This window comes from Sarcophilus harrisii, chromosome 1 (genome assembly GCF_902635505.1).
Source record: "Sarcophilus harrisii chromosome 1, mSarHar1.11, whole genome shotgun sequence".
Classification (NCBI taxonomy): Eukaryota; Metazoa; Chordata; class Mammalia; order Dasyuromorphia; family Dasyuridae; genus Sarcophilus; species Sarcophilus harrisii.
Window position 1 is genome coordinate 105489758 of NC_045426.1, and position 26119 is coordinate 105515876.

At 32.8% G+C, this 26119-nt stretch overlaps 1 protein-coding gene across 7 annotated transcripts in view; it reads right to left on the reverse strand.

The window, feature by feature from the left end:
• Positions 1 to 26119, reverse strand: part of CCDC171 (coiled-coil domain containing 171) — a 418598-nt gene that overhangs the window by 265711 nt on the left and 126768 nt on the right. For all 7 annotated transcript variants that reach the window (XM_031961543.1, XM_031961537.1, XM_023497955.2 and 4 more), the window contains one exon: positions 10816 to 10954. In XM_031961543.1, coding sequence (XP_031817403.1) covers positions 10816 to 10954 — 139 coding nt within the window. The remainder of the gene's footprint in view (positions 1 to 10815; positions 10955 to 26119) is intronic.

The following is a 26119-nucleotide window of genomic DNA, read 5'->3' on the forward strand; positions in this document are numbered from 1 at the left end:
TCTTTTCTACTGCTATATATATCTGTACTATTGCACCCATTAAAATGAGGCTTGATCAGATGGATTTGCCTTGCCTCCATTTTGCATGTCCCCTCTCTCTTGCCCTTATCTCTTTTCTTCCAGGGTCCACACACTCTGACTCCCAGGCCGAGGCAAGCATCGTTATTAAAATATTTTGTGTAAAGCAACAATATTCTTCATATTTCTGCTAATAATTTAAATATGCATGTTTTCTTACATAAACATGCAATGATTAACTTTTTTTCAATTTTCAGTAGAAAATTCATCACATAAAGCCAGAAGCCATCCAAAGTAACAAAGGAAAAGTTAAATATCAAAGTAAAGAAACTCTAGAGCACAAATCAAACATTTAATGAATCTGCTTATTGGAGGAAAAAACTAGAGAGAAGCCATACAATGAAAACCAAGTCAAAGATCAAAAGTAACAACTATCTTCTCTGTTCACTTCCAAAGTTAAATTGTTAATTTGACAATGTAGCACAAAGTTAAGAAAAATATATTCTCCAAATAAGCAAGCACCCCTTTAATAAAATCTTTACATAATTCTGACAATATTCACATAATAAAAAGACAATTTTTTTGTAATACACTCTAGACATATCTAACAAATACTTAGATAACTGACTAGTAAGAAAGTTTATAGAGAATCATCATTTTAAGTGTAATGGCAAAATAAAAGCCAAGGTAAACCTACAGGTAGCTTGTTTAGTCATCACTCCTTTTGGTTTTGTTATTTTTTTCAATGAGAAAGAAATTTTTTCACAACCTTATCATGGGAGCTTCAGCACTACATGAGGAGATGGGCCACATTTTCCAGTATTGAGTGGTGGTGATGTTCAGTCATTTTTTTGTCATTTCTAACTCTTAGTAACTCCATTTGAGGCTTTCTTGGCAAACATACTGAAGAGGTCTGCCATTCCTTCTTCAATTCATTTTACAGATGAGGAAACTGAAGCAAACAAGGCTAAGTGACTTGTCCTGGGTCAGATTTTAATTCAAGAAGAGGAATCTTCCTGGCTCTAGGTCCAACCCTCTATCCTCTGCACTACTTAAATGAATTATTTTTTATATATTTTTATTTTTTAATAATAATGTTATTGAAATAATATATTTTTGTCAAGATGATAAGTTCATATTTTTATTGCATATGTAGTCAGTACTTTAGTGTTTTCAAAGCTAGGCTTCATTTTACAATGTACGTTTTCTCTTTGATAAGCACTGTTTTCATGAAACATATAGTTTGTATGTATATGTGTTTATATGATATCATCACTGGAATGAGAGTTTTCAGAGATCAAGAACTATTTATACCTTCCTTTGAATCCCCAAAGCTTGGCACATAACAAGTGCTTAATAATGCTTCTTAATTGGCTGACCAATTTCAACCCCTACATCACAAAGAATTCAAATAACTTACAAATATATGCAGAGAATCTATACTTGCTACACATTTTTGATAATTTTTAAATAGTCAAACTTGGTGATACTCCATTTTACATAATAAATAACTATCAAAGTTTCTCATATAGCCAAATAGAGGGAACAAACAAACAAGTAAAGAGATTTTTTATTCAGCTAAAGGTTGAATTACATGAATGAATGAATGAATGAATGAATATGAATTTATTAATAACTTATTAGGTGATAACCTCAGGATATAAATGCAAAAGCAAAGATACTAACTGTTCTCAAAGCATTTCTATTTTAATGGGGGAGCCAATACATATAGTGAGATAATAGTTATATAAGACTACTTCAATTAGAAAAATTACAGGATGATGAATGGGGCCACTGAGGAGAAGACTGAAAAATTCTACATAAGAACAACAGCAAAACTGATGTGATCCTGGTTCCAGAACTGGAAATGGAGTGGGAATTGGAAGGGAAGGGTTCTTCCAAATCTCCAACTCTGTGATGTGAAATATCAGTTTACGCTCAAAGTTTGCATTAGATGTATAGATGCATGGGTGTTTTATTTACCACATACTATATATACTCATATTTATTCATTACACTATTACTTTGTACTATGGAAATTAAATGAAGAATGGGGTGAGTAGTATTGGTAGATATTAATATATATATATAGTTTCCTAGGTTAAACTCAATCTGCATACTTTGATTAGCCATATTAAGATTTCAATAATGTCTTAAAACTAGGCAGCTCCTCAATTATTGAGTCAGAATTCATTGAAAAAAGATATATTTTAAAATTATTTTGCTTTTGCATTACTGACACATAATGTAGTACTTAATAAATTTTTGTTGATTTGAATCATTTACTAAGATGTTTTACCCATAATATTCCAATAGTTCAAGGATCTGTGATTTCCTAAATATATAACATCTTGTTCAACTTTGTGGATCATTTCAGAGTTTCTGAAGCCAAAAAGAGAAGCCAACCCTTTGATCAGGTATCTCTACAAGCAACCAGGTGGCTCTTTAGATTACATGCAAGCAATTCATCATCAGGCCTATGCTTCAAGAATTAGGCTCCAAGTAAAGTAACTCTATAACATGAGTCACTGGAGTAGGACTTTAGGAGATGTTTTAGCCACAAAGGGTGGTTAAAATGACAATGTTAACAGCCAAACAGATATTTAAAACAAGAGTCTCGGCAGAGGCCTTGAATATTTCAGTACTAAAGATGCATACAAAATAAATGCTAAGAAAAAAAAAGCTCATAAGCAAGGAAGCCAAGAAATTCAGAGGCAGAACACACCAATACCAAAGCTTTGTCTAAAAGCTCAATTAAATTCCTAGATCTAAACTAAGATTTCCCCTTCAGGGTATATATCTAATTAAACTTTAAGGAAGAACAGAAACATAACTGTACTAATAATCCATGTGCCACTGTTAGTATATTAAATTTTCTTATATGTGTACATACTGACCTCATTCCCATACCACTTCAAATTGTAGTTATAAATACTAAGATATGTTAGAACTACCTAGTGTATAACTAGTTAGCATTTACCAAGAGAATAGAAGTCTGATGAATATTACATAGCCTTGAACAACATCCAGTTAGCATACAATAGCCAAAAAGTATATCCAAAGTCCATAATCCCAAGCTTCAGACTGGTGCTAGATACTTAAGATCCTTGAATGTAAGTTCACCCAAGAAGTTAGCAGTTGAACTATGATTCAAACCCAAGTCTCCTGGTACCAGTTACAACTAGACCATGATAGTTTTAGATAATTGTAAAGTTTCCACATTAATTAAGCGAGGACAAGTGTCACCATACACTTAAAATAATCAGGTTTCCTAGACTTTTAAGATGCTACTTCCCAGCATATTTGTAATTTTCTAGCCTGTTAAATTAATGGTCAGTATTAGATTACCTCATTATTAGTCCTGGTAGTTCTGAAAAAACAAAGGCTAGTTTTGGCTAAAGAAGATGCAAATTATGTACTGTGGAGCCTAGGTCAATTAATTTCCACCAATCCCACCAAAGACTCAGATTTCTTAGCTTGATCTATAATCTGACCAGACAGTACAGGACTACCATCTGAAAAAAAGACATAGAAAGTTTTGAGAGGTTCCAATGTCTAAAATCTATTGAAATTGGGACCATCTCTAATGAGTTAGGGCTATTTAAGGTCTAAAAGGAACAATGGTGCTAGAATTAAAATTTAGAAATTAGAATTAAAAAAAATCAAGATGGATCAGGAAAAAAAAAAAGAAATCATCTAATTCAAGTTCCTGCCCAGACAACAAGATTCAGTGGGAATTCTCTTACAAATCTTTAGTTCCAGCTTCATACTCATCTCATACCTTCATCGATATGAGATGAGTATAATATACTGAATATGATATACTGAGTATAATATAGTGAGTATAATATACTGAAAATAATACCAGAGACATAGATTCTGATTTAACTTTAAATCCTTGTTCTAATATTTATTAGTTATATAACAAGAAGAAAATATTCTCTCTGCATGTTTATGTATAAAAAGAGATTTTGAAGAAATAGCTTTGTAAATCTTAAAGCACTACATAAATGTGAGTTTATTAAAAACTGCTTATTAACAAAGTTCTTTTCATTCATCCTGTTTGGATCCCTGTTTTTAATCTTGCCTTAACCTATGATATTAAATTATACAGATATACAGATACAGATCTGTATTAGATAAATAGATATTTTAAAAACTCATTTTCCCCAATATGTACACATAATTTCCACTTCTCCCCCACTCCCAGAAAAGACCCTTAGATTTCTAAGAATTTAGATGTAATCTTCTGCCACGTTGCAACAAAAACCAACAACATTCATTTGTCCATTAATTTTCAAAGTCCAAAAATATATCCTTCTGAAGGCAACAATTTGACACCTAAAGCTAAAATATTACCAAGAAACTGAAATTTCAAAGCCATCAAATATACTAATCAGTTAAATATATACAATACCTACAAAGTAAAAATAAAAAAAGAATAGACTCCACCATCTTCAATAGTAAGTTCTTTAGAGAGCAAAATACTCATTCTCAACAAACTCTCCTGGGAACCAGAATTCCCTTTTCAATATATAGGTTCTCCTGAAGCTGTAACTGTATATTACTGAGTAGCAGAAAAACAAATCTCTGAAAATGATGAGCCGAAAAAGAATATTTCATCCAAGAAAGCACAAAGCAAGTGGTAATAATACTAATTTGAAAAAGATAGCTCCCCTGCTTCAAAAGAAGCTAACAGAAAAATCTTCAGTAATTTCTGAAAAGACCCAACTGGATCAGCTGACTCTCTAGTGGTTTCTAATACATAGGATTTGCCAAGTAGGTTCAACTAAAAATTCAATTTTATATTGAGGTTTATTAAATCATTATTAAATTCATACATTTCAAATTAATAGTTTAAAGTTTTAATGACAAATACAACCAGTGAAATTAAATATTGTACATGGCAAAACAAACTCTAACTTAACAATATTAAAGTCCTGATCTTAGCTCACATAATAAAGTACTGTTTCTTTGATATTATTTGAAAATATCAAAGACCATCAGTTCTATAGATAATATTTTTAAAAGCCATATACCTAATAAAATAATACAATTAAAATAAGTGCATTAGTTCTGAGTTGCTCTGCTCATTAAAGTACTCATTAAAGACCCAAAATCCTAGTTTGAACTTTTTGAATTTGACATTGCATTTTTATATTCACTTCTATAATGCAAGAAAGGAAAGAGAAAATAAGCACTAAATGACTACTATATGCCAGTCACTATGCTAAGTGCCTTGCAAATATTCTCTCATTTGATCCTCACAATAACACTGGGAGGTAGATTTTATTATCATCCACATTTTACAGTTGTAGAAATTGAAACAAACAGAGATTAAATGACTTCTTCAGGTTCACTTAGTGAGTGTTTGAGATCAAGCCTTGCTGACTTTGGGTTCAGAACTCTATCCACTGAAAATTTAGAGTTTAAGCTAAAGGAAGGGGTCTAAGAACTTATATGGAACTACTGTAGTTCCTTTCACTCCAAGAAACAATGGCATAGCTCTTTCTTCTCTCTTTCTCCTCATCTCAAAAATATTTAAATATAATTTCCTACACTCTTTCTCTCAGTTTCTGATAATAAGGCTGGCCCTTCTCCTTGCCAAAACCAACCCCATTTCCACAAGTATCTGGATACCATGCATTACCATCTTGTCCAAAATATTACAATCTCAATCATCTCCTCCAGTCAAATTTTCAAACTCTTCCTATTTGTTGTTTCTTTCCCTCATGTCTTCAAACGTGCCTGAGTTTCTATGAACCTTAAAAAACCTTTATTAGCATCTTTTAAAAGCTATTGTCCTCTATTTTTCCTCCCCTTTCAAACAAAGGCCAAGAAAAAGCTATTTACATTTTCTATATCCACCTCCTTTCTTTTCACTTCTTAACTCTATAAACTGGTTATATATAAACTGTTAAATCAGATATCAACTGGCTTACCTCATTCCTCATCCTTCTCAATTCATCTGCTCTATTTGATATTGTTGACCACCCTCTCCTCCTGAATATTCTTTTCTAAGTTTTCATGATATTTCTCTCTCCCAATTTTCTTCACTGACCACTCGTTTCCATTGTTAGCTCATAACCTATATCATACCCCCTAATTGTGAATGTTCCCAAAGATTCTGCCTAGACCCTCCTCTGTCTCTGTCTCTTCACCTATCACTTTCTCCCAATCTTTCTTCTCCCTTCTTTCCCCTCTTCCCTTTGCCTTCCTCCATTTCTCTACTGTCACTCATGATGACCTCATAAATTCTAATGGATTTAATTATTTCCTTTAAGTCAAAGAGTTAACCAATCCCTAATCCCTCCCTTGAGCTAGAGTATTGCATTAACTGTTTATTGAATATTTCAAACTGTGTTTCCATAGTCAACTCAAACTCAACAAGTCAGTAGGTCAGTAAACAATCACAGTCAATCAATCAGTATTTACATATCCAAAACAAAATTCATTACATTTCCATACAAATCCAACTAAATTCTTTCTAACCTCCCTTTTTTCCCCCAAAGGCCCTATTATTTTCCAGTTTCCCAAGTTTGTAAATTTGACATTATTCTCAACCCCTTATTCTTTCTCACCCCAAATACCCAATGATGTCCAAATCCCATCATTTCAACTACCTCAATTTAGTCCATCATCTCTCATCTAAATTATTTTAATAAACATCTAATGATACACCAAAGTGATAATTTCTTAAGTGTAGATTTGGCTATGTGGCTCCCTTAATCAACTCTTTTGTTTAGGTTTTAAAGTTCTTCACCTTAAAGTTTATCCTTTCAGTTTTACTCTACATTGTTCCCTCTTTTACATACTGTCAACCAGCCAAATTGGCCTTCTCTTTCTTATAGATAACTCTCCATTCTCTATGTCCATACCTTTACACTGACCATCCTCCATCGCTAGAGTACAATTCCTCCTCACTTCCATCTCAAAGAACTTTTTTTTTAAAATAGAGCTCAAGCATCACTTTCTACATAAAGTCTTTCATGATAACTCCAATTACAAGTGCCCCCCTAATTACTTTATATTTATTCTGGATATACTTATATTTATATTTGCTTATATGTGATAGATATTAATATGATAAAAAATAACAAAAATATATTTATTCTGGATATATTTATAAGGATTTGTCTTCTCCATTAGACTATAAATTCCTTGAGAATAAACAGTTTCATTTTTTTGTATTTGTAATCCCAATGTTTAGCTACAGTACCAGATACATAGTAAAGTGCTTAACAAATGCCTATTTAAGCAATAAGATGAAAAGAGTCCAGATTAAGGCAACCGAGATGTTAGAGGGCCTTGAAATCATATTACTTTAATAATTAGCTGATGAAACTGGGAATGTTGAGTTTAGACAAAATATTCTGATGGCGAGGAAAAACGATAACTGTTTTTAAGCATTTAAAATATTGATTTCAGGAGCAATAGATACACATATGAGTGACTGGTTTAGGGATCATATGTGGAAAAAGGCCCTGGTAATTACAACTATCCAGTGCCTTAGGAGATACCTTGGGAGGTGCAGTTCCTCCTTCTCTAAAACCTGTAGCTAAAGGCAAGATAATAACATGTCCAAAATATTGTAGAGGGGATTTTTATCCAGGTCAAAGTTGCACTAGAGGTTCTTTCAATTATGAGATTCTGTGATTTTGAATTTACAGAAAAAAAATCCAAACTACATTTTTCCCCACACGTGCTATTAATATTAAGCCAGAAGCTGGAAAGGAGAAAAGTCTAGTACAGGCCACCATTGTATTTAAAGCCCTGGGACTAAATTTCAAATTTATACAAACTGCCAGATTCTCTCAAACTGCAATACACCAGATATATCCAAACACAGCCATTATGCAACCAAAAGTTAACAAGGCACTGGAGGTAATTCAAATAGAACTAAAAAAATTTCATTCAGTCCTGACTTCTATAGCCTTTATCTTTATACCTAAGAAATTATAAAGCCAAAACATTGTAAACTTGCTTAAAACATCCTAAAAACTTTGGTGATAAAAAAGTTACTGACAATGACATAATGAATACTAAGAGTGAACAATAATAAAGTGAAACAAGAAAAAACATGAGGCAGGGGAAAGAATATTGAATTTGGGATCAAAGGACAGAAGTTCAAATCCCAGATTTACTACTTCTAACATATGACTGAGCACTAGCTACTTAGTTCCAGGCCTCAGTTTTACCATCTGTTAAATGAGGGATTAGATTGAATTATCTAGAACATTTTTTAGTGCTAAATCTATGATCCATCAGCTACTATCTTCTATAATCTTTGTTTCTGTAGGAAAAAAATATGCAGATTCAGGAGAAGCAGATATAGCATGAGTTACAGGAAAACTTCAAGATCCAGATCATTTAATGTTAAGTAGAAAGAATGTTCAGAGACCATCTAGTCTATCTTCCTGGTTTTTACCAAGATTAAATCTAGGTAGGTAAAATGTCATGAAGAAAGTCATACAATATAACTGTGACAAAGAAGGCATTTCTTCTAAATCTTCACCAGTTCTTTCACTAACTCATATACTCTTTGAGAACTTTGGAGGAGTTAAGAATTAATATTTTTTAAAGGAGGGAGAAAAAAAACTTGCACTGCATTTATTTTTAAAAGAATCCATGCCTTGTTCTATCCACTATATCATCTAACTACTTTTAGATGTATCCTTGGCTTATATAATCCCATTTATGTAATCTCCACTGGGCTTTGGAGAACATGCCTATCTTCTGTAACTAGTTCTGTTCTGCTAAAGCTGGGGTGAAGAACAACATTTCTGATTGACCATAGAGCTAGAACTGGGGTTCATTCAAAAGTTACTAACGAACCAAACCAAGTCTCTTATTCGGGTACTGGCTCCTTGGGAGTTTGGAAAATAAGATGCTATGGGCCTCTTGGTGACATAATGACCTCAGGCTCTCTCTCTCACAGAAAACCAACATGAATCTTGTTTCTCTCTCTGTGGGGTCCATTCTTTCATGCTTTAGGTAGAGTATTGGAGATGTCTATGATTTAGAGAGCTTTCAAAGGTCAGAAGAGGTAACCACCAAAAGAAATTCAGGAGCAAAAATCCTCATTGAGATTTGTTATAAGTGAAGAGCAAAGTCCTGAGTAACTTGTTAGACCCAAGCCCAGCACTAATCGTTATAATGAATCATGCATCTACTGGCTTTGATGGATTTGGAAATAAATTTGGTGCGACTAAGAAAATTTTGAGTTTAAACTCACTCTTTTCCAGCAAATAACCAAGGGTTATATTTTATATCCAACCTATTTCCCCAATTTGAAACAGTGTTCAGGAGACTCTAGCAAAGCATAAACATTGTTCTTTTACTTGCTTCTCTAGTGCCATCCAGGAAAGAGTCATAATAGTAAATTTACATGTCCCTATGCAGTCTTACACTGTTGAGTCATTTTCAGTCATGTCCATATCATTGTGACCCCATCTAGGATTTTCTTGGCAAAAATGTCAGAATTATTTTCCATTTCCTTCTTGAGTTATTTTTATAGATGAGGAACTTGAAGTAAACAAGGTTGAGTGACATGCTCAGGGTCACACAGCTAGTGAATGTCTCAGGCAGTCTATGAACTCAGGTCTCTCTAACTCCAGGCCTGGTACCCTATCCTCCATACAATCTAATTGTCCCATACAGAACTGTAGGTATAGCAAAAATCATAATTGTCCCCAAAAAGGCAATTTTGCAGATTCAACAAAGAACATCTCGAAAAGTTTACCAAATATTACCAAATAATATTACCAAATATTAAGGTGCTCATCAAGTACCTTACTTGGTGCTCAACTGGCCTTTTTCAATCCATAAGCAAAAGAAAAAAAGAAGGCAAAGAAAGTTGTCTTCTTATCTGAGATGGATACCTAGTCCACCCCAAATGTTTCAAACCCTACAGAGCTTTCTCCACAGGGACTAACAACTTGGCCATCAATTAGGCATCACCCTTTTTTCAGAGGAGAAACTTTCCTGGATGGAAATTCTTCCATGATTCCCTCAGTGCATAATCTTGTCTATTTTGGATCTGGACAAAAATTTTAAGTACTTCTTCTACATGGGATATACCAAAATTTTCTAGGAGCCCCTGAAATATGTGATTCCCCAAGTTCAAGAATTCAGAAACTTAGCCTTCCAATGAGAGATTTGAAATTTGCTGAACAGAATGCCTTCCAATGAGAGATAAAGATTATGGCCTTTGCTCCCAAGAGGAGCAATACTAAGGAGACTGATGTCAAAACATAGGATAGAAAGGGATCCTGGTAAGGAGTAGGATTTACCAAAAAGGAAGGTGAATTGTACTGATTGTTTATGGGCAGGTAATCTTTTCTATGTTTTCTATATTTATTTATGTGATTCAACAACCTTTTTTAAATTTCTTTCTTTCTTTTTTCTTTTTTTTGCTGAGGCAAATGGGGTTAAGTGACTTGCCTAGAGTCACACAATTAAAAAGTATTAACTGTTTTTATTTCTTGTGGAATAAGATAAAAACTATCCTATAACTGAAAAAAAAAATCCCATGCCTTAGGACATTTCACTATTTCATACTAGTCCTTTGCTACTTGAACACAAAAGGAACCCAAATTAGTGAGATTTATAATATTAATTAATTAATGTGACTTAAGCTAGCACATCCACGATAACCATTTTGAAACTTTATCCCAGTATGCAGCAAAGTTATTTTCATAAAACTCTTTAGCTTATGGCATTAAAAAACTCTAGAACACATCAACTTCTGACCCAATAAAGTAAGTACCAAAGGGTATTTTTTTTTTTTATCCTTACCATTGCTAGTTCTTCCTGTAATTCACTGAAACTTTTTTCATTACTCTGAAGTCTCTTTGAGAGGTCCATAATTACTTTCTTCTGTTCCTCGATCTCTTCATTTAGTTTCTTGTTTTTAGAGAAACACTCTCTTTCTAATCTGAAAAAGTAAAGTGTCAAAGCAGGTTTTTCAAATATACTTTTGTCAATGGCTATTATACACCCTTAACAGAACTGACAGATGTACTATATATCATGTTTTCATGCCAAAGGCATTTAAAGTTACCTTTCTTTTTTTTTTTAATAAAAAGGATTCTATACACTGAAATGAAAGATTTTAAAGAAATAGTACCTCCCCTTATGTTATTATATGTTTGTACTATGCCTGAGGTTATAAATAAAATAGATTTGGTGGTATTGGTTAGACCTCCAAATTATTTTTGATGGATAGACAACATTAGCTTAGAAGCTTCTGCAAAACTGAATAATTGTCATAGTTGGCCAAGTTCAAATAAAGTAAAAAGTTAATAGAACTGAAAAATTCACATATAAATACTCTCCATCCTTACTAATTAAAAGAGTAAAATGGCACAGATAAACAGAAAGAAATTTACAGACAGCTTTGAATTTCTTGTATGATTTTGTGTCCAAAAGATTTACTGTCCTATTGTCCTGCTATTGATATTATAGTCTACATATTTTAAACATCCTCATGATGAAAAGGCAGGTGAAAATATACTATTTAGAAGAGGAAATCCACTTTAGAATTTAAAATTTTATGAAAATCATCCCCAAAATGTATGAGACATATGCTAATAATAATTGATTGAGTATATATGGACATGTGTATATGTATGCAAATATGTGTACATATACGTGTATTTGTGTAATCTAGATTTGAGCGATTTCAGATTTTGCAGCAGATTCTCAATTTGGGGCATCAGAATATAATGGTTTAAAAATAAAACAAAGAAAAATATGATGTTACTATAGTAACAAAAGGCAACCCCTTAACTTATTATTGCAGAGCTTATGACAAACATTTGCAAAAAGATCACCAAGAAGATACTTTACAATTTGTGTGCCAACAATTGTTACAAGGGATGAGAAGGTGCAGAAATTCTATTTCAAAAAATCAATAAAAGCCTCTAAATTAAATCAATCCATATCTTAATACTCTGAGAATATCCTTAAAATCATGTTAAGAAATGAAAGAAGGGGCAGCTAGATGGCAGTGCATAAAGCACTGGCCCTGAAGTCAGGAGGACCTGACTTCAAATCTGGTCTCAGACACTTAACACTTCCTAACTGTGTGACCCTGGGCAAGTCACTTAACCCCAATTGTCACAGAAAGAAAAAAGGAAATTCTTTTATAGTCAAGTAATGATATCAAGTGCTACTGCCTAATAAATCAGAGCAAACTATTTCCCCTTTTGCTACCTGAATATAATATAAGCCTTACTAGTTGCAAGTTAAAGACCATTACAAATCAACTCTAATAAAATCAATCAGCACACATTTATATTAAATAGTTCCCAAATTTGGGTACAATCCTATGCAGTAAAAATAAAAAGAAAGACAAAAATAAAGCACTAGTCTATTTTCCCAATCCTTACTCACAATCTATTCCAGTTAAATTGGCCAATTTGTTGGGTGCTCACAGATGAAATGCCATTTTTACATATGCCTATGATATATTTCTTCAACTCTACTTTTGAATCCCTAGCTGCCTTAACTCAAGAACTATCTCTTAAAGGTGGTTTTACTTAATTTTTTCTGCTATTAGTACACTTTTCCAATTGTTCTGTATTTTCTTTATAGATATTTAATTTATTTATAAGTTAAATGTTTGGTTGATAGAATGACAGGAATGAATGAAATTAGGTATACACTAATATTTCATATTATATACCAAGATATCTCATATACAGATATGAATTAAACAAAAGTCATATAATAATTCAAAAAGCAAATTAAGAAATCACCTTTTGAAAAACGATGGATAGAGAAATGGTCCATGACCAAAGAAGGGATAGAGAGGATAACAGAAAATAAAATGAACAATTTTAATTACATAAAATTTAAAAGTTTTTGCACATAAAACCAATGTAGTCAAAATTAGAAAGAAAATGGATAAGTGGTAGAAGCTTTGCAGCATTCTCCAATCTGGGTCTCATTTCCAAGTTATACAAAGAGCTGATTTATAAGAACAAAAGCTATTCCTTGAAAGATAAACTATCCAATAATATTAGAAGTCTTTTCTAGGAAGAAATCCAAGCTATCAACAACCATATTTTTTAAGTGCTTCAAATCACTAATAATCACAGAAATGTAAACTCATACCTCATATATCCATTAGGCTAGGAAAGAAAATTAGTAAAATGACTAACATTGGAGGGCTGTGGGAAAAGAGACTGTCATTTTGAAAAGCAATTTGGACCTATGCCCCCCAAAATCACTAAACTATATGCCCTTTAGTTCAATTATATACCAAGCTTACATCTTAAAGAGATAAATAAAGAGAAAAATACTTAAGTACAAAAGCATTTGTTATTATTGCTCAATTTGTGGTTGCAAAGAACTGGAAGCTGAGCTGGTGTTCATCAATTAGGGTATGGTTAAACAATTGTGATATATGAATGTTATAAGTAATATCATGCTGTAAGAAATAACAAAAGAGATGGACCAAGAATACTTGGGGGGAAAATATGTAGAATGAAATGAAAAGAACCAGAAAAACAATTTATACAAGAACATGAACACTCCTAAAAATGCTGATCAGTAGTAATCAACTACAATTCCAGAGAACCAGGGATGAACAGTGCTTCCCTCCTGAGAGAATAGTAATGCACTCAAGGTACAAGATATATATTTGGAATTGTGACCAACATGAACATTTGTTTTCGCAATGATGCACATTTATTATTAAGGCTGGGTTTTCTTTTTATTCAATTGGAGAGGGAGATGAAATGGAATAGAAGGATTAAGAATAAAATATCTCTCTGTATTCTTCTCCCCCCAAAGAGAAAAATACAGAAGACAGACCAAAAGGATTAACAAGCAAACAGGATTGTTTGAGAGTTACATGTTAAATTTATTATATATTTTAAGAGAAAAGTAAGCTCTACATAATAGATTGACAGTTTCAAGTAAAATCCTCTCCTATTCCATAATGTACATATGTTTATTTTGTTTAGTATTTCTTAAGTTCAGAACAAAAAAATTAAATAATATAGAAGTGATAGATATGAATGAATAAAAGGCACATATTAGACATTACATGTCAGGCTTGGAGTTGGAATGTAAATATATGAAACTAAGACAATCCATGCCATCAAAAAACTTTTAAAATAGGGGAAGATATACATACACAGAGGAGTAGTGGTCAAGAGAAACCTGATGATATTATTGATATCAGAAAAATCTTGCCATAGGAGGTGGTATCAGAGATAAGTGTTGGAGGAGTCTAAGAATTTAGAGTTAGAAGAAGGTAAGTAGTGAAGCTTTCCAAGGGAATAAACAGGAGACAAAATACTGGATTGGGGGGACAGCAATTTTTTTTGTCTAAGAAAAGCTCTAAGAAATCCTAAGAATACTTCTCTTTGATTACTGACCAGTAATTGTAAAATAGGTACAAAATAGGTGAAAAATGACAAACATCAAAATCAGAAATATAAACATTACCCATTGAATATATGCATAGGATCATATAGTCATAATACCAAAATATTTGGAGAGAGGAAAAATAATGTATTGATTTCAGTCTTTGTAATTCCTATTTTTAGTAGCAAAGAAGAAGCCCTCAACTTTACTTCTCTCTCCTTATATTTACCCTCTGAAATTTTACCCTCTGAACCATGCCTTCTATTTCTTCTATAGTCAATCCTCATCAGTAGATATGTTTATAAAGTTACCATAAATATAGAGTTAACAGATACCCAACCAATGTTCCTGAGGGTTAGGTTCCTGCCACCCTCTATTTAACTTTAACTTTAGCACTTTCTAGCAAAACTTCACACACATACTGGCAAATCTACTCTTCCTTTCTCTAGATGCATTATTTTGTTTATTCATTAACATTCAATTTACAACCAACAGCACTATAAGTTATGTCTGACAAAAATATATCTAACATTTATTTTCTCTATAAGGCACATGAAGTCTTCTTTCACTAAGGAATACCCACAAAAACTTCAATATTATGCTTGGTGACGATTTTAAATAGCAAAATAATCCCTCCAAATATGAAAAAAATATAACATTTAACAGACATTAAAAAAAAAAAAAACCACTTGTTAACAGTATGAGAACTGCCACAAGAAGGCAGAGCAGTGCCTTGTTCAAGGTCATCTGGAAACATGTATGCCAAACAAATCAAATTTTTCAATTCATTGCACATGTCCATAAATGACCAAAAAATTTCTTTGAATACTTATTTTGAGGGTTACAAATTTTGAGCAAGTAGGCAAATTCTCAAATACAGAATATGCTAATAATGACAATCAGTTGTATCTTGGAATCAGGGCCAACCAACATAGCTTCAATTCTCCATCATATGTGTCTAAGAGAAACTCCACCTATGGATCCCCTCACTTTTTAGGTAAATCCAGGATGAATATTCACATTTTCTTAAGGAAAAAGAAAAAAAAAGAGAAAGAATACTTTATGGATACTTAGCTGAGTAATTTTACATAACAGTTTTTCTTAAGCTGGGTGTAAAACATTGTTCATCAGCACTTCAATTTCATCACAAGATCAACATCACTGCAGTTTCTCTACAAGCTATTCTATAAGTAGGCTTTAAATACATAACAAATATTTTAATGGTAATGTTTTTCATTTTCTGCATTGAAACAGATGATCTTCAGGGCTTTCTCTACCATCCAAATGTGGGCACAGTTCTTGATCATCTCCAGTAATTTTTCTCAGTTGTTCTTCAAATCATATTCATCTTCCTCTTTCAAAGAATTGAAACTTTATTTTAATAGGATTTTATTTTTCCAAATACATGTAAAGATAGTTTTCAACATTCATTTTTATAAAACTATGTTCTAAATTTTTCTTCTTCCCGCCTCATCTCCACTGTTCCCAAGACAGCAATCTGATACAGAATAAATATGTTCAATCATTTTAAACATATGTCCATATTTGTCACTTTGTACAAGAAAAATCATACCAAAATGGGGGCAAAATCATGAGGAAAAACAAACAAAAAGGGGAAAATACTATGCTTTGATTCACATTCAGTTCTCTCCCTAGATGCAACTTGCATTTTCCATCCCAAGTTTACTAGAATTGCCTTGAATCACTGCATTGTTGGGAAGAGTCAAATTCATCACAGTTGATCATCACATAACCTTGTTATGGTGTACAATGTATTCCTGATTCTGTTTATTTCATTCAGCATCAGCTCATGTGGGTCTTAACAGGCTTTTCTGAAATCAAACTGTTCATCATTTCTTAAAAGACAATAATATCCCATTACGTTCATACACCATAATTTATTTAGCTATTCCCCAATGATGGGCATCCACTCAATTTCCAGTTCTTTACTACTACAAAAGAAGTACTACAACCATTTTTGCACATATGGATCTTTTCCCCATTTTTATTATCTCTTTGGGATATAGACCCAGTAGTGAGGCTGCTGGATCAAAGGATATGCATATCTTTATAGCATTTTGGGCATAAGAACTAAAACTTTATATACATTTTGTAGCCCTTCATCTCCCACACAGTGAAGAGTATTCAAATACTCTTAAGTTTTTACTTCAGTCACATGTATCCCATTGAACTTTTGGCATTCAATTATTTCAAATCATCAGTTTGGTCAATTCTCCACATTTTTAATAAACTCTAAAAGTTTTTCTTGAAATTAAACTAGAGCCATAACAAGAAAATCTGCCACCCAAAGTAATTTGATTCAGACATGATGATGGGGGTAAGGAGGTCCTAGCTTATGATGACTCCTAAGCTTAGTTGGAGTATTCTGGAAACAGAGGCCATGTGTTCAACATGGAGTGGTTGGGGGAAAGGTTATGAGCTATATACTTGAACAGAGGAGCAATTAGCAATTCAATAAATAATAGAGACAAATATCTAGATAGGTTGGAGTGAACTTTAAAGGAGAAAGATAGTAAGTAGAGGTAGTAAAAGCATAGAGTTTAAAAGGAATGGGAACTATGCCAATTGTTCCTCCTGATACTATGTGTCAGAAAAGAATAGTCAGCCTTTGTAAGATGATTATCCCAAATATCCTTTCATTCTAGAGCATATCTCATCCTAGGTTTTAATGAGCATCATAGGATGAGATATGCTTTAGAATGAAAGGGAATTCAAGGCTGGGGCTGTGCCAGAGCAACAGAAGGAATAGTGGAAAAGGAAGACAGAGAAAGATAAGGATGAGTAAGAATAAGGGCATGGGGAAAGGTAGCAAAGGAAAAGAGCTTTAACCCAGGCAGAAAACAGTTCTGAGTCATAGAGATTAAATGAACAGGAGGCAGTCATTTGCTAGTTTTCAAACATCAGAAATACCAATTATGGAGAAGTTCAATCATCTCCAAGGTTTAAATTAGAAATGTGATGAAGTATCTGCAGAGACTGACTCTGAGGTGGCATTCATTTCAGTTAATTTCACAGATTAGGGAGGCTGTTCAGTCAGTTATTTGTTGAATATGAAAAACACCAACTATTATAATCAACAAATTTGTGGCAAAGGAGTTAGTCGGTACAAGGTACTGTTCTCAGTGCTAGGAAAACTAAGAAGCAATACTATCTAGAGTCCCAAACATGCTGCTAATCTCCACAAGTGGCTTGAGTGAAGTGGATCCACAGACCAGCCGGAATGATAAAGGCAGTGTACCAGGAACAAAGAGGCCCTGGGAGAAGTGATGACCACTGGAAGCTTGGGGTTGGAAGCTCAACCTGGACAAATCATCACAGCTGGTCTTCCAAATAAAGGGGAAAAGGAAAAAAAGGCATACCACATTGAAGAGAAATACCTGAAGCGATGCTGCCAACTGTCCAGTGCTACTTCTAGTTTAGATCATAGGGGCTATTTCTTATCAATAAACATCACTCCAGCAAAATCCTCATGCCCGTCCTTACAGATTTAGTTTTAGCTTGTACTTTAGATTGTTAGTCAAAACTGAATGACAACATAACTTTCCAGCAACTCAATGAAGTATATGATAATCTCTGCAGCTTCCTCCCATAGCTCTTTTACGATATGTCAAGAGCCAATAACTAGCTTTTCTTCTCAAATGGCATTAGGATCACTGACCCTGACCAACACTAGCTGTCTAATGTTAAAACATACTTTTTTTCCTTTCAGTTAGGAAATGTGAAGATTTGAAAGTTAAAAGTTAGATACACTATTAGTTATGATATTATATATAGTTTTAATTGTTTCTAGATCTGGGATACAAATGGTAATAATTAATCTTAATGAAAATTTTTTGGATTTGGTCATTCAACCATTTTAAATCCAACTAGTATTATCACCTCACCCATATCTCTCCATCATGTCCACAAGAATAGTAATGAAGAACTTAAATTGCATCTATTATCTTCCCATGACCTACCAAAACTTTAGTAACTATCTAAAACAAAAGAAAAAGAAATAATATTAATCTAAAATAACTCATTCTAAAAGAATCTATGTTGGCTCTGTACTGCCACTTCTATTTTAGATATTCTATAACTATCCCATTAATTCTGGAACTTTCCCACTAATTAAAGTAGAGCTCCCAGGTCCATGGTCCATGCATTTCCCTTTTTTTGAAAATTCAGAATTTTTGTCCTCCGATTCCTTTCATACTTTATTATCTCTGAAAGATTACTAGCAGTACAATTCAGCACTACAAATGCCAGAGCTCTCGGTATTTGAAAATGTGGTTCATTTGGGCCAAGGGACTTGAATTGATCAAGAGCAACTAAGTGCTCTGTTTCTTGATTTATCTTCCTAATTAACACAAATATAAATTGTCTGTTGCAACTGTCTTCCTCTGAAGTCAGAAAGCCTTCTCATTGGCAGAAAAAAAAAAAGAGAGAAAGAAGCAAAATAGGAATATCATGGCCCTGCCTTCCATCCCTCGGCATTTATCATCTTTTGCATCCCACATAACAATCACAGACTTTCTCTCTTTTCTGAACAGACTTTAAAAGTTTTTTTCCTCATATTAGCTTTTTTTGCATTTCTAACACTATTCTCACAAAACAGCACAATTCTCTTGTAGCCATCTTCTGTTATCTGAGATTGCATCCATTCAGTTGAGCAAGTTGGGTTACATGACTTTTGCCATCACACAGATAGTTAATTGCAACAATTCCTTTTTTTCCCCTGCTCACAAGAGTTTCTATTCTTTATAGCTACAGAATGCTATTTTTGAGGGATTACGACCAATCTTAGCTGACTTCCTCCACTTCATTAATACAAATTGCAACATGACATGGTAATTTTTTTCCAAGTAATCATCCAGAATAGAATTCCTGTTTGTTGGTTGCTTTACTTTTTAAAGGGTGGAATTAGCGTTATGTAAAATCATGAAATTGTTAGCTATTCTACTTTGGCAGAGAGAAAGCTTAGCTATTCTACTTTGGCAGAGAGAAAGCTCCAACAGATGTCCAGATAATTAAAATCCCCCTACCATTTTATGCCTCCATGCCTGGCTTGGGATATATTCCTTGAATTGTTCATCTATTTCTTCTTTCTGTCCAGGTGGTCTGTAACACATTCCAATACTATCAATATTACTTCTGTTTCTACTTCCATTGGTCTTTATACAAATATTCTTCACTATGCTTTCCCTAGCTGGTTCCCTTATTATCTGGTATGAGTATATTGGCTATACAATGTTTTATATTCTAGCTCCACTCCATTTTATTTAATCTTCTTTTGAATAACATTTTACAGCCATGGTCTAATCATGGATTTCGGCAATGCAAATAAGCAAATAAGCCTCCTTCTTTTCTATACTATAATTGTAGAAGTTACACTACAGACTGTACAGTACATTATTTGAGGAATACACATAAGCAGTTTCATATTCTTCTTTTCCAATTTAACATTTGGGTTTGATTTCTTAAGACTTCAGGTAAATATAGTCTTATCACCTTTTATTAGGTCACCAAATTAGATATACAGAGCTTGAAGGAACCTCAGAAGCCTGCCTCATTATTTGTTAATATAAAATAGCCAAGGAGATTAAAACTATTTCACCAAGGTGACATAACAACTAAGTGTATAAGATGGGAACCCATCTCTTCTGACTTCAGTCAATACTTTTTAGTTAATTACATAATTACGTAGGTAGGTAGATAAAGCACTTATTAAGTTCCAGGCACTGTGCTAAGCCCTTGGAATGCCAAAATAAGCAAAAAGAAAAATAACCCCTATGCTTAAGCAACCCACTTAAAGAAGATAAGATACCTAAAAATGAACTGAAAAATCAGAGGAATCATAGAGATAAAGAAATCTGGAGGATTCTGCTACAGCTGAAGTAGAAAAGGCCTGAGAATTAGAATGTAAAGTGTGCCACTCTTGTCTCCCATGTTCTTGACCAGGAGTTTATCATTCCTATATTTTAGGTTACAGAAATACAAATTCCATTTTTGATACCATCGCCTTAAACAGATGTTTACTTCATAAGGCTTTCTTTTTTTTTTACTGCATGTCTTGTTTTGATGGTAATACTGGAGAATAAGCAAGTTTATGGGGAATTTTTTTTTTTGTCAAAATAAAGTGTATCAAGAAAACCACTGATAAGAAGAAAGTTCTAATATATAACCAACTAAGCAGCACTTTTTGTAGCAGAAAGGATTAGAAATGAAATAAATACTTATCAATTGGGGAATGGCAAAACAAATTGTGGTACTTGAATACTATAAGAAATGTGATGAATATGGAGAACCATGAAGAATCTATATGAATTAATACTTAGTGAAGTGTGTAGAGGCAAAAAAAAATATATACAATTACTTCAACAAATAACACACACATAAACACACACATTAACACACAATCAAAAGTATATTTTGAAATTTTTAAATTATAAATATTATGATTTATAATATTTATAAATTATAAATAAATAAATTTATTAATATGGACTCAAAATAAGAGATAAAAAAGAATGCTCCCAAGCCAACCCTTCACAGAGGTTGCAAGGACTAGTGGTACTGTAAATCAGAAATTATTATAATTTTTCAATATAATGGTGAGTTGTGTGCCTCTTTAAAAAAAAAGGAAAAATTATTGTTTTTTTTAAAAATGCTATATATCATATGAGGCAGCTCTCTGGGAGGGAGAGACAACAGGATACTGAAGGAAAACTATGATGACATGAAAAACTAAAGACCAATAAAAACATTTAAAAATAAAAAAATGTATAAATTTCTAAAAGAAATGACAATTGAATTAACAAGATTTAACTACACAAAAATAATCTAATACACAAAAGAACTTTTAGAAATCTATCTAAAAGCAGTTTTTAATATAGACAAAGGAATAACAACAACAGGAAGAATATTCAACGTTCTTAGCCAAACTAATCCATAAATTTAACACTGTAGCAAACAGGGTTCCAGTAGGAAACTTTATAAAACTGGAATATCATCTTTGATAGTAGAGATGACATTAGGTTCTTGAAGACTATGTCATAATAGCAATCAGCTGACAGGTTATTTAGCTTTTTTTTTTTTTTCCGAGTATGGGCCCCCAGTAACAGATTACCATTTTCACTGTAAATAAAACAATATATGAAATTATGATCTAGAGTTTCTTTACAATAAGTCAAATGAAGGTAAGTTTATATGTCTAAATGAAAAAAAAAAACATAAAAGTTACTTCATAAGCATGAACAAAAAGAATTACAATGTTTTAAGTGTAACATGCACTTAAACTCAACTACAGAAAAACGAGAAATGGTAAATAATCTACCCAGATTTGGAATTATGCTCAAAAAGTTATCAAACCTTTGACCCAGTAGTCTTTCCACAGGGCTTATATCCCAAAGAGATACTAAATAAGGGAAAGGGACCTATATGTGCCAAAATAAATTGTTTGTGGCAGCCCTGTTTGTAGTGGCTAGAAACTGGAAAATGAATGGATGCCCATCAATTGGAGAATGGTTGGGTAAATTGGGGTATATGAATGTTATGGAATATTATATTGTTCTGTAAGAAATGACCAGCAGGAAGAATACAGAGAGGCTTGGAGAGACTTACATGAACGGATGCCGAGTGAAATGAACAGAACTAGGAGATCATTATACACTTCAACAACAATACTGTATGAGGATATATTCTGATGGAAGTGGATATCTTCGACAAAGAGAACATCCAATTCAGTTCCAATTGATCTATAATGGACAGAATCAGCTACACCCAGAGAAGGAACACTGGCAAATGAATGTGGATTACTTGCATTTTTGTTTTTCTTCCCAGGTTATTTTTACCTTCTGAAACCAATTTTTTCTTGTGCAACAAGAGACATATGGATCTACACACATATATTGTATCTAAGATATACTTTAACATGTTTAACATGTATGAGACTGCCTGCTATCTAGGGGAGGGGATAGAGGGAGGGAAAGGAAAAATTGGTACAGAAGTAAGTTCAAGGGACAATGTTGTAAAAATTACCCATGCATATGTTCTATCAATAAAAAGCTATAACAAAAATAATAATAATAATCTATGCAGAAGCCAATAAAACACCAAATTAAATCAAAATATATTTTAATGCTTTTACTACCAATACAAAGGTAAATACAGTGGAAGATGGCAAATATAATTGGAAAATATGACTCAGGATTATAAAATAAAAGAGGTACATAGACTATACCAAAATTTCTTGAGGATAAATCATGTTAAATGCTGAACAGAATTTCAAAAGATTCTGGGAATGGTGAACAATGAATAATATTATACACAAAAAGGAAAATGACTATTTCAATACAGAAGAAATAATAGATTGCTGACGTGGGACCCATTTCCAAATCAGACAGCAATGTAAATTTTTTCCATTGACATATTAAAGGCAAAGTTCAATATCAACAGGAAAATAGAAAAACATATAAGAATGAGAAGAAAATATATTGTGCACCTAATATACTTCCAAACTGACATATTTTGAGAAAGATTTTATTCAAATGGTAAATGAATAAAAGAAAAGACAGTGATATAAACAATCATCATTTCTTCTCTTCATTCAAGAAGTACAGAGCAATCAACAGCATAACAAAGGGCTTTGAAAAGACTTGAAATGCTCAATTCTTGCTTTCAAACATTTGAAATTTCAATATAGGGGGATTTAGGTGGCACAGTGGGTAGAGCCCAAGTCCTGAAGTCAGAAGGATCTTTCTTGGTTCAAATCTGGTCTCAGAAATACTTACTAGCTGTGTGACCCTGAGCAAGTCACTTAACCCCAACTGCCTCAGCAAAAAAAGAAAAAAAAATTCAAAAGAGCATATGAACTCATCTGCATCATAAGATAGTAACAAAAATGAATTTGCATAAGACTTCTGTATGACAACCAACTGAAACTACCCCCAAAGCATTTAAAGATGAAAATTAAAGTTGAAAAAATGGGGGTAAAAATCAGTCAACACGTCTATAACAAACTCTTCTTTAATAATTTTGGGATTTCAGTTTCCCTATATTTGAATTCTAACATCAAAATCTCAAGAAGCTACATCAGAATTGTGAAGCTCAAATAGAAAGAAAATCATCCATATATATATGGATCTCTGTCTTAAAAGTGTCTTAAAAACATATATTAACATTGTATTTTTATTTTTTAAATATTTCCCAATTACATTTTAATCTGACTGGGGATGCATCCTGGAGTGTTACAGACTTCAATGTAGCCCAATAAGTATTTAATTTCTCTGTCCTTCACATAAAAACAGAAATGACACCAAAGAAAGATTATGAGGGCAGTGAGTAACTGATTCTAAATCTCCCTAAAAGAGGGGAAGATATTACAAAATGGAGAAAATAACCCATCAAATACAGAATTGCAACTAAATATAATTGGGCAGTAATAATTACTAAACTATAACCATACATTTTCAGTTCTGCAAACTGTTTTTAAAAATCATCTGCACTTAGACCAAAAATATCCTTAGAGAAAATACAAGAAAGAAAAAGCTAGACACTTGAAAATAATAGGATAAAAAATAATACATCTTTCTGGTCACATAAATGTCATTTAAAAGGCAGAGAATATATAATATTCCATTGTGTTTATTGAATATAAAAATGAATTTTGTTCTAGCAAAAAAAGCAAAACAAGTCATAAAAGCTCCTTCAACAAGATATTTGCCATGCATATTTTACATAATCACACACAATTTCTTAATAACAATGACAGGAATAAATGTCTTAAATACTCAGATATTAATATCAAGCAAGGCATTAAAAACAAAGATAGATATGGTCAACAAACATACATGCCAATTTTAAAAAAGGATATTCAATGCATAGTAAAAATGCTCAAAAATAATGAACCATTTGAAATAATTCAATCTAACAATCCGTACAGAAAAAAATCAAGTTGATTAAGAATGCTTGTTGACTAGAGTAGAGTATAGCAAACTATAGTCAGAGGTTCAAATCAAATCTGCTTATTTGTTGAATTGAGAAAGGTTTTCATATTTAAAAATATAAAAAGAATTCTTGGTTCACAAACTACAAAAAATTAGTCGGCAGGTAGGATTTGGCTCAAGGAACAGAATTTGCCAACTCCTGGTCCAGAATATTATACAAGCTTGAATTTAAAAAGTTCCTTGACCTGGTCCAGCAGCTCATGTTTGGGCAGACAATGCAGATGAGCAATGAGTACAGCACAGAACAAAATAGAAGAAAGTTAAGCTGAACTGGATCTGAAGAGTCGTACAATATTTAACATAAGAGAATGGATTATGATGTATACCTCTGGAATAAGTAATTCTGGTGATATACTGACAGACGCATAGAAAAACTGATCAAAAAAACAAATTATTATGTAAGCAAAATTAAGAATAATGATCAATAAAACAAAGACAGGAACATACTGGGGAACAAATACATTTAAATAAAATAAATGAAAACTGTATAATAATAACAATAAATAATTATAATTAAAGCTAACATTTATAAAAAGTTTACTATATGTCAAATACTGTGTGCTTTTACAAAAACTGTCTCATTTGATGTTCACAACAACTATGGAGGGGGTACTATTATGACTCCCCATTTTACAAATAAGGAAACAGAAAAACAGAGATTAAACGGCTTGTCCAAGGTCACCCAGCCAGGAAGGATCCAAGATCATGTTTGAACTCAGATCTTCCAAACTGCAAGCTCATCACTCTGTTCCCTAAGTCATCTATAGCAATTGAAAAACAGTATAAGAGTTTGGTGGAAAATGGCATTAGCCCAGATTATAAATCCCAAAAAGATAAAATCTAATATTTAGATAAATCTTTTTTTTTTCATTACATCATCAATAATTTAGAAAAGAATATAAAGTTCTACCTTTCCAAAACCAGATAATAGAAAATTCCTTAATTCTCAGGGAGAAAAAAAGAGTAAAAAAGGCTAAGTCTTGGGGAATGCCCATGGAAGTTAAAGAGAAGAAAATCACCAAAGAAACAAGTGAAAGAAATAAGGGAAAAGCAGAAGAGAACAGTGCTGTATAACAAATATAAGGAAATACATCCAGGAATCAGTAGTCAATAGAATTAAAGATAATGGAGAAGATAAGGAAGAACAGGAAGAAGAAAAAGTTTGAATTTAACATTTAGGACCTTGAAAAGAACACTTAAAAAAAAAAAAAAGCAATAAAGTTGGCATTCAGGTGGCTTAAAGATAACAATACTAAAAATATTTATATTGTTATATTATACATATCGTTATGAGTCAGAACTTGAAACAAGGTGTTGACTTACTGGAATTGATGGAAACAATGTTTGTGTGCTTGGGCTTGCACCTTTAAGAGTTTAGTACCAGGGGTCCTCAAACTTTTTAAATAGGGGGCCAGTTCACTGTCCCTCAGACTGTTGGAGGGCCGGATTATAGTAAAAACAAAAGCTTTGTTTTGTGGGCCTTTAAATAAAGAAACTTCATAGCCCTGGGTGAGGGGGATAAACCTCCTCAGCTGCTGTATCTGGCCCATGGGCTATAGTTTGAGGACCCCTGACATATTAGAGGTCACACGTTAGAGCTCACACATTGGAGTTCACAAGTATGGGAGATACACAAAGTTAACTTTGTAACTTTGTGAATTCACACCTCCCATAATCCCACTCTTGGAGGAGGAGTCAACCTTTGAGTTTACACC